At 30.7% G+C, this 10,071-nt stretch overlaps 3 protein-coding genes across 3 annotated transcripts; all 3 read right to left on the bottom strand.

Annotated features, from left to right (window-relative positions):
* Nucleotides 1-313: 313 nt before the first annotated feature.
* Nucleotides 314-3,548, bottom strand: abo (de-etiolated protein 1 abo). Its single transcript, XM_012363949.2, has 8 exons — nucleotides 2,864-3,548; nucleotides 2,662-2,799; nucleotides 2,439-2,583; nucleotides 2,097-2,205; nucleotides 1,804-1,996; nucleotides 1,447-1,730; nucleotides 1,122-1,328; nucleotides 314-1,032 (listed from the first exon to the last, which is right to left on the bottom strand). The coding sequence occupies exons 1-8, from the start codon at nucleotides 3,269-3,271 to the stop codon at nucleotides 849-851; spliced, it is 1,668 nt and encodes a 555-aa protein (XP_012219372.1). The 5' UTR covers nucleotides 3,272-3,548; the 3' UTR covers nucleotides 314-848.
* A 425-nt stretch (nucleotides 3,549-3,973) lies between these two features.
* Nucleotides 3,974-5,116, bottom strand: mRpS14 (mitochondrial ribosomal protein S14). Its single transcript, XM_012363943.2, has 3 exons — nucleotides 4,686-5,116; nucleotides 4,393-4,530; nucleotides 3,974-4,269 (listed from the first exon to the last, which is right to left on the bottom strand). Exons 1-3 carry the CDS (start codon nucleotides 4,758-4,760, stop codon nucleotides 4,084-4,086), a joined length of 399 nt encoding a protein of 132 aa, XP_012219366.1. The 5' UTR covers nucleotides 4,761-5,116; the 3' UTR covers nucleotides 3,974-4,083.
* Nucleotides 5,117-6,868: 1,752 nt separating this feature from the next.
* Nucleotides 6,869-9,901, bottom strand: CaBP1 (Protein disulfide-isomerase A6 homolog CaBP1). Its single transcript, XM_012363948.2, has 6 exons — nucleotides 9,717-9,901; nucleotides 9,246-9,439; nucleotides 8,957-9,181; nucleotides 8,606-8,812; nucleotides 8,184-8,509; nucleotides 6,869-7,794 (listed from the first exon to the last, which is right to left on the bottom strand). The coding sequence occupies exons 1-6, from the start codon at nucleotides 9,730-9,732 to the stop codon at nucleotides 7,476-7,478; spliced, it is 1,287 nt and encodes a 428-aa protein (XP_012219371.1). The 5' UTR covers nucleotides 9,733-9,901; the 3' UTR covers nucleotides 6,869-7,475.
* Nucleotides 9,902-10,071: the final 170 nt, after the last annotated feature.

The raw sequence follows: 10,071 nt of genomic DNA on the forward strand, positions 1-10,071 counted from the left end.
AAATTTTCCATTCTATTTGTAATGTTCAATTAATTAAAAGATTATTCAATAAATATTTACATGACATAGTTTTATTTATGTTATTCTCTAATACAATATTATCTTTAATAGTCAAAGTATGAATTATTAGAGAAAGAGAAGTTAATAACAATTTTTTTGTGCAAATAGTTTTTGTTATTACGTAAAACTGATACATTCTTGTTTATTAAGGTACAAAGCATGTTCAAGGATTTGTACATTTATTTTATTTTATTTTTGACATTTAAATATTTTGAAAAGGTAGTTTTTTTGAAAAAAATATTTTAAACAAAAATTACTTTGTTTCAAGAAGAGATGTTTAATTGTATGACACATCTTTCTGCTATACAAGGTATCCACAGTAATGCACTTTATGGGCGACAATTCGATATGATTATAAAAATAATATTACATATTTTACAAAACATTTCTCATTTTTTATTAGGCCTAACGCATAATAAAGTATTAGGAATAGGAAATTGTAATCATTTCATTTAATGCATCATAAATTAGGAAAAATTCATCCATTTTAATCCCTTGTTTAAAGCAAAATAATTTCAAATTGCTCTTCCTAATATTTTCTTTATCGTGCGCGGGGCCTTAATTTTAAAATTATTCTCGATTTTCAAGTATTAAAACTACATTAAATTACATTACATTATGCCTTATATGCTAATAGTTAATGAGTCTTTAAATCTGATTCAGCTCTTAACGTATTATTATACAAAATACAAGGTTTGTTTTGTACTTTAACGGCAGCAATCTCAACAATTTTTGTCAAATGTAAAAAATCTAATTGTACATTATCAAGATATGTGTTGGAAACAAGGTTACACGCATCTAACATGAAAACTAACAATATATTCTGCATTAGTACGTTGTACCGAAATCGCGAATGGATCTGTCGGATGGAAAGTGAAAGCGACCAATCGTCTTGCAGCCGTTGGTATTGTTCGTCCTGACATGCCAGCATACATTTTAAATTTTAACAGACCGGAGTCGCGTGCGTAAAATCTGTAAAAATAAAAGAAAAATGATAAATTTTATAACAATTATTTGATAATTATCTTTCGTATAAATAAATTGCACAAATTTGTACAAACCGTATTGGATGTTCTCCGCATGCTTTCGGGCGTTCCATCATAGACACCCATTTATCATCATAACAAAATAATGATAAATCGAGATACGGAGAACTAGAATAAGATTGAGCGCATATGGGTAATTGAGCGAGTAATCTTTTCGTTGCTTCAGTAATGCCTCCGTATCTAGCGCTTATTATTGTTTGTTTGAATCTTTGTTGCTGCAATCTAGAAAAGAGCATTTTTAGATCAACATTGTTTGACATCCAACACATGAATGGTACACACACACACGCGCGCGCGCGCGTGTGTGCGCGTATATATGTACATATCTGCATTAATATACCTGGCATAAATATTGTTGGATGGTGAACACATATATTGACAATCTGTACTCATTCTGGCATTTCTGAAAAAATCGCTAAAATTTTCAAAGTGGGTTAACAATTGAGTCGATGCATTATCGTATGCAGCTAAAATTTTGGCTGTAACCATATTGTAAACTACTAATAATGCTGGCTGAGCGTTTGGTTCGTTTGCTTGCAAAGTTGCTACTTCTTCACTTGCATATCTCACCAGAATATGATTTGTATCTAGTAATTGCATCTTCCACATTCGCAGCGAGCTTAGCTGAAGCATTTTATTTAATTAGCTGCTTAGTAAGAATATTTCCAGACAAGAAACAGTACAAGTATTTAAATACCTGGTCAAAATATTGGTAAAATCTTCTTAATTCATATGGATCCGTTGTCACTTCACTTATGTATTCCGCTCTTTTATATAAATATACTAACAATCTATGTTTTAGGCTATTTATTGCAATGTCTTTAAAGGGTCTGGAATTAATCCCAGGAAAAGCACTTGTAACTAAATACGCGTCATCTTCCATACAAAACCTAATACATAGAATTGTTATTATCTAAGTAACATTGTTTGCACATTTGTGATTTCTAACGAATTAATAATTACATTTGTTAAATATTATATATTTAATACCTTCCTATTGTCCGCACATTTATAAACATGCCATCAAGAATTTGAAAAATATGTATAGTTTGATGCTGTACAGATAAAACGGCTAATATATCTTTGTATAAATAAAGACCTGTATAAAAAAAACAAGATCTATTTTAAGAATTTGATATAAAAACTTGTAATCACTTAACAAATCATTGATACAATAAAATCTTCTAATCTATTTAGATTAAAAAATTTTTTCCACTATAAAAAGAGAAAGAGAAATTACTCTCTTTTATTTAAATAAAACAAACTTATTGAATGCTTGATTCAACTTGGTAAGTAACAATACAACTGCAAAGAATATATTGATATATTGACCTTGATTATGTGATAAATAAATTTTGTCCACTTTAAAATGTCTAGTATCACATAATTTTCCTCCTCGTAAATCGACAAGATGTAAGCTATAATCCTCAAGCGGAGATCTAGGATTCGGCGTTAATGCTTCATTATTGGAATAAATCTTAAAGAAACAAGATATTTTATCAAACTTTTAGACAAAATAGTAATTACAAACAAGTGATCAATAATTTTTTAATACCTGATAAAAGTGTGGCCTTAATTCATCAGGAATATGAGCAGCTGAGCCTACAATCACATACCGAGCATCGTCTGTGAAAAGACTGCATTCTCTGTTCAATTGCTGGTTGCTTTGTACGACATTTATAATCCATTTTACCTACAAATATGTTTCAAAGCTGGTACACCAATTTGGTACGCCAGAGTTTGTTAGTATTTAGTACCTTGAAAAATCGTGAGAAGATATTACTTCGTATGTGAAAATTGCAATCATCGTTCTTATGTCCGATATATTCGCCTTCACAATCAGCTAACAAATCCGCAGCGGCTGAAGCTCCACAATATTCATATACTTCGATAGATGTTTGATCTGCACTGAACGCTATTAAGTACTTTCCATCCGGACTAAATTTGCGGAGAAAACACGGTGGTTTCTCCACATTCATCACAGTAAAGTTAGGAAATACGTTTTGATAGAATTGTCTTGCACTATGTACATGTGTGCCTGGAAAAGGACAGCCCATCGTTTCCCTACGTCTAAGACGTACGACTACATTTTGTGGGTCAATTTTACGAGATTTGATAGGGCAAGGATCCGTGACAAACTCGATCCTATTCTCTTTCATTGCCATTCTATAAATTTATTGCGCGATAGTGCACGGAAACGGCATCCATCATTTTCAATTGATGTAAAATACACAGTTGCGACACTATATGCAATGCTAAATGCATTGCTTTTATTAATGCAGATTACTGCATTACGCAGCCTTCACTTATACAAACATTACTTAATCATGATATCTTTGTTTTATAAAAATTTTACTTGAAAAGTACGATTAACAGTAAATAGGTTAAAATTAAAACGTTAAGTCCGTATTACAATACGAGTTGCAGGCGTTGCAGGCTTGAGGTTACAGTTAAAGTTAGGTATTGGGATTCGACCAATCAAGCAGTTGCATGTTATATTTGACTGACGAATTTCTTCACTGATGTCTAATCTGATATGGACTTTACACACATTACAATACCATATAAAAGCTTCCAATGCATTTACAAAGGAAAGAAATTACTCCTCATTATCACAAAATTTATTAGATTGCATCTAATGTCTTTCACATTTACAATATATCAACATCTAATAAAAGCTCTTGGATTTTTAAATCTAATAAAAGATGTCTTTTTGAAGACTGTAATCAGTGTGACACTCATTTCTTAGATCCATTTTAATCTCTTTTACCTTTTAACTTTTTTTCGAATTTTTTTAGCACACATAAAAAAATAAATTAAAAAAAAATAAGAATAATAGATAGTGATAACATAGTCAAAAACAGAAATTTAATACTATAACTTTCTTTTATTTCTTATAATTCTGTTCATATCCATCCACTTATTATTTATATTTCACTAATAGTTACACATCTTGAAATGTACATGCTATATTATTTTACCAGATAGCACGTTGTACCCCAGCCATTTTATTATAATCCACTAAATCACGGAAGATGAATCTTGATATTCTCCACCGTTCCACTGTACCACGGCCTCGACCTGTTATTACACATCTTGACGTCAATTGAAACATAGCAGTCTGTCTGGGAATTGTTTCAGTCATTTGCTTGCTTGCAAGTTCCTAGAAAAACCATTATATTTTTTTAGATTCATGCATCTATGACAAGTACTACATTAATGTCATATATGAAAAATTTACATAATTAAAATTATTACTTCTATACAGTGAAATTATATCACTTACTCTTATTTCAATTGGTAAAATATTATTTCGCTTCAAGGCAAGCAATCGCAATCGTTCTTCAGCATACTGTTTTGCCCATCTTCTACGCTTCCTGTCACGATATACTCTGCAGCCAATAAAGTTTCGTACCTGTTGCAGCTGCATCGTGTAATCAAATATAAAGAATAAATATAATTATATAATTATATATAATAATTGTATATTTATAATATATAACTATATTACATAAACATTATAAAATACAACATTATAAAATATTAACAAATTATATAAAGAAATTTTTGCTTACTTACGCCATATCCAAATAAATTTATATTATTCGGCAAAACACCGCAAATAGCCGACACACGTCCTCCCAACGTCGCCATATTTATTAAATCAGCTGTTTTCTACCAATGAGCTATAGAACATTTGGAGTAAGGATGAGCCACTGTGGAAGCGAAAGAGCTATATTGAACAGGGATGTCTCTGTCTTATGTCTGCCTTGTTTTTAGGGCCATTAAATTATGTATTTTTTATTTATATTATTTTTATATATAATAATATTTGGAATTATGCTTTATATGATTTTGCGCAGAACGAAAGCAACACGCCGCTAGTCATTTAGTCGCGTGGAGCGAAACTCAGAGAAACATTTTTCGCTATCAAGACGCGCGCAACGTAACCTCATAAAACCGGTTTGGTGCTAGGTGGAAAGGAAACGCAAAACATATGTCCGCTTGCTTCTACAAACCGAAAGCCGAGTGCACACGGACGAGGTTCTCCGTTTATGCATATAGGGCCCAGAATAGGTCTGTTCTTTATAGTTGAACTGGCTGCACTAGTTCAGAGTTTATCTTTCTCCTTCCAATATGGAGGGAAAAAGATAAACTCTGAACTAGTGCAGCCAGTTCAGCTATAAAGAACAGACCTAATATTGTCTGGCGACACTGGTTTGCATCACTGTTATAGAACAGCAATATCTAACGTCACTTCTGTTAGCGACGCTTCAGTGTATACTTGCACTAGTACGGGTAGTTTATCTACCGATAAATTAATAAATAACACTTGATTTACGTTATTCATAAAATCGATTTTAAATAGATAAATCCAAATACAATGAAGGCAATATTTATTCTTGTTTTTGTTCTGGTTGTTGGTAAGTGTTAAGTATTTAAATAATTTTTTTAGTAGAAATACATTTTTTTAGAAATTTTGAATTTGTTTTAATTTTAATATGTTTATAATGATTATGTTATCTGTAATGATTAGATTTCTTGTCATAGAAGTATTATATTTTATTTTTAACAAATATTTTTTAAATATTTGATGATATAACTTAAAATATATTTGTTACAAACCTATAGCTGAAAACGGAGTGCGCTCGCAGGGCTCGAGGCAAAATTATCAGACAAAAGGTCAGAATTATGATAGTTTTTTGGCCAAACCTTTCAAGAATCAGAAGTCAGCAGGAACTGCAGCATCTAAGAATATATCAAATCCGCTTCCTGTGCAAAAACTAGGTATTTCAGCTTGGGGAATAATTGCAATAATTTTAAGTATAATTGTGTTTAGTACAATAACGTACTATGTGTTTATGTTATATCCATTCATATGTAAAAAGGATCAAACTTACGATATCATAGAGTTAACAGAAGTTAATTCTGTATGTACTGTTAGCGATAATGCTAACAATATGCCATTATATCGTAGTTCAAATGATATATCAAACGACGTATCGCTAAATCGATAGAAAAAAGACTGGAAAAGGGTTATCTTGTTTATTTTATACATATATCAGTGATATATATTCTCTTAGGACATCAGTATTTTTATACAAATTTTTAGTAGCAATGAAGTTTTATATAAACTTAATAGTTTGAAATCTTTTAGAATAGGATATTGAAGATTGAGATTTTTATCGTTTTTATACTGTTTTTACACAAAATAATAGGATAAACTAATTTTTGTAAGTTTTATAAGCAAACCGTAAACTAATTTTTGTAAGTTTTATAAGCATGTACAATGATTAGTGTAAAAATAATTTTTTTATTGCAATTTATATGTAGTTGCAAGAACAGACTGGATTACACAAATAAAAATATAAAACACACACATACACATACACACACACAAAACATATACATGCACATATGATGCCACATGTAACATGCATACTAAAGATGACACATATATTAAAAATGACACAATTGCATTTACATATGTGCAAATAAGTATTAATTGTACAACTGATATACAACATACGTCCATTTTGCTTGTAATGGAAGACTACAGAGTATTCATTTAATTAGATAGTTAATAAGTTAACAGACAGTACAGTCTCATACATTATAATGACTGATTTTTGTAATTTTTGAGTTTGGTCCCGACAAGGAGAATTAATTAATAATCTTATAAATTGGAAGTTTTCAACTACAATATTATATATTAAGGTTATAATACTTGTAAAAGATTTTGTAGAAATAATATACATAAAAATGTATGATGTATATTTATTACAAATAAGAAACTATATGACTTTACATAAACTTTGTATGTGTTTTAAATAACCTACTTTTTTAATAAATAGTAAGTAGGCTCATAAATGCATCATGATACATGTAGTACAATTTTTAAATGACTTATCTTTTCCCAAATGCATTGTATCGAAGGGAACAGTAAAAATAATATGCAAATTTACATCATATATTTATACTAAACTTAAGCTAATTTAATTTTCTTAAAGTGATACAATAAAGTCTATAAAATTGGTTTTGGAAGAATTATTTAAACACTTTTTTACAAAACTGGTTAATTGCACCTGAGAATTGATCTTCCTTAGAAGAGACTCATATACTGATGTTAAATCTTTGTACAAAAATTAGCAAATAAAGGAATTGTTTTTTTATCATATTTCACTAAGAAATCGTCATTAATCAAGGTAGAATATTATAAGTATATATATTAAGTCTACAGTAATATAAAGTAAATTTCTGTGCAAAATTTCTATCAATCTGCACTTAACATTCTTAATATCAGCTTGATTAGAGACAATGTTCTTTGTATGTGATAAATTCTTTTAAAAAAATTTGGCTTTCTGTAAATTATAGCTCATCTTTCTCGTCTAGATCAACGTCGCTAAGATCGATCTCTTCTTCTTGTGGAGGTTCAGCATCTTTGCCATCCCAAGGTGTCGTTTTAAGTATAACAGGCAATTGAGCACCTTTCAAAGGCGCGGTGCCACCTCTGCCGTAACTCAAGTCTCGTAGGAATTCGTTTATTCCCTCATATGAGAAACTACCCTTCAATAAGGAATACTTCATTTTCTTGATGTTTACGGCTGCTAATGCAGGATAACCGAAACCTCCGATTTCTAATGCCTCTTCTACATGCGGTTGAGTACCAGCTTCGGCCCATGTCCATCTGTAAATGTTTTGTAAAAGTTATATATGAAATGTGATAAAATTAAATAATGTAAAGGAAATTTTTTATTAGAACTTTTTTAGAAAAAGTTAAAATGTTGTGATGAAAGTCAGATTTTACTGTGAGATTATACTAGAAGTAATTGTTATGTATTAATTTATCTATTATATAATTAATATTTAAATCTTTTCTTTTAATATAATTTAAATTTTAATTTCTAAAACAAATTTAGTACAACAAAAATAATTGGTTCATAATTATATCCAAATATGAAGAAATAAATTCAACTCTGAATTATATTTTAAGTTTAACGAGTTATATAATTATATAATTTATAGAGATTAATGATAGAGTAAATTCATTAAGATTAATGAGTTTAAAATACACACCCCCACATCTTTTTCTTGAATTTCTCTCCGAGACTATTTAGAGTCTTCAAATATCCATTTCTGCAATCAGATTGACAATCCAGGATGTGTGGCAAGACAGACACAATGCAGATCGGTTTGTCTTCACAAGCAGTCTTTAGACTCTGTTCAGATATGATTTGTATCACTTCTGGTGCTGGAATATTCTCGGCTAATTTCTCAAGTGCCCAGTTTACAATATCGCTACTTGTACGGCCGCCATCATATTCCTGCACCGAATCAGCGTCTTTTTTGCCTGGTGCAAAATATTTAATGGTAGGATAGCCTTTGATCTCATATTTACTGGCCTGTAACATTAATATGTTAGAATAATTTTTAATAATTAAAAAAAAAAACGGTTGTATTTTTTGGAAGTAAATATTAGTAAAATGTGTGTATCTCACCTTCAATGTGTTTACTGTGGCATCCAAAGCTCCCAGCTTTACTTTGCCCTTCAGTTCAGTAGCTGCTGTTGCCCATTCAGGAGCTAGATTTTTACAATGGCCACACCAAGGGGCATAAAATTCAATCAGCCACATATCTTCAGAATTTAAAACCAATTTTTCAAAGTTTTCATCTGTCAATTCTATTACATCTTTAGAATCTTTACTCTGTAAACAAATATACAGGACAATACTGTTTAATAATTTGTATACTGTCAAACTATTTTATTTATTAAAAAGGACAAATACTGTGATTATCTTAAATATTTTTTGTTAACAAGTTTCTAAAGCTAGTCGTAAGTTACAATTTACCTTTGAATCACTTCCTGTCTTTCTGCCACCTAAGGTTCTTCGAACTTTTTGACTAGCGGCATTTAATGCAGCATCAACGATGCCTGCTGCAGTTCTTGGACCATTGAAATCTTCTGGTTTGCTATCAAGTCCAAAAATCTTGATTGTTGGAAAACCACTAATGCCATATTTACTTCCGAGTGATTTGTGCTCATCAGCATTTACTGCGCCAACTTTTACAACACCCTGTTGAGACGTAGTAAACAAGTCAATATATAAATTTAGAAAACTCAGTACTAGAATGTGTTACCTTTAATGCAGTAGCAGCTTTGTCATATTCAGGTGTTAACTGTTGGCAATGTCCACACCATGGCGCATAGAATTCAACTATCCAAATATGATCGCTATTTAACACTAGATTATCAAAATTATTTGGTCTAAGATCAATTACAGCTGAATTAGACGCATACAAGCAATTTGCTCCAGCGATCAATAGAAGAAAACCTGTAACGAAGAAAAAAATTCAAATTTATATCAGAAGTATATCAAAATTTACATATAAGCACTTTAAAATGTGCATGAAAGCTACAAGTGTGTCGGAATCACAACATTTTAACGATAAGATTTAATAAAAAAAAAAAGATCCTTATTATATTAACAATTACAGAAGGTGGGCAATAACGAAAAAATGATCACATCTTTGATCGCAACGTATTAAAAATTATTAAAAAATGGCCGGTACAAAGCCGGCAAATGAACAAAACGCTCATTCATAATTCACCTAAGAGCCGCAACATCTTTTCATAGATTTCACAAACGATTCGTATGAACAGTCATCCACTTCTCGTCGTTAGCGAAACACACAAATATGTTTGATCTTCTCACATAAAAGTTTCGACGTTTTTGGCAAGATAGGTTGACGGCATCTAGCCGATACACAGTCTTTCGTGGAGTGTTCTGATTGGTTCATCATTCACAATGGCTATTTCGAGAATTCTCGCATTTCGAGAGAATCGCATTTCGAGAGCTCGAATTGAGAGAGAATCGAATTGCGATATATTATCGAATTAATTTTAATTGTTCCTTATTTCTCAAATCTGATTCTAATGTGCAAAAAATTAAATTTTATGCTATAT

Source organism: Linepithema humile, chromosome 2, assembly GCF_040581485.1.
Source record: "Linepithema humile isolate Giens D197 chromosome 2, Lhum_UNIL_v1.0, whole genome shotgun sequence".
Classification (NCBI taxonomy): Eukaryota; Metazoa; Arthropoda; class Insecta; order Hymenoptera; family Formicidae; genus Linepithema; species Linepithema humile.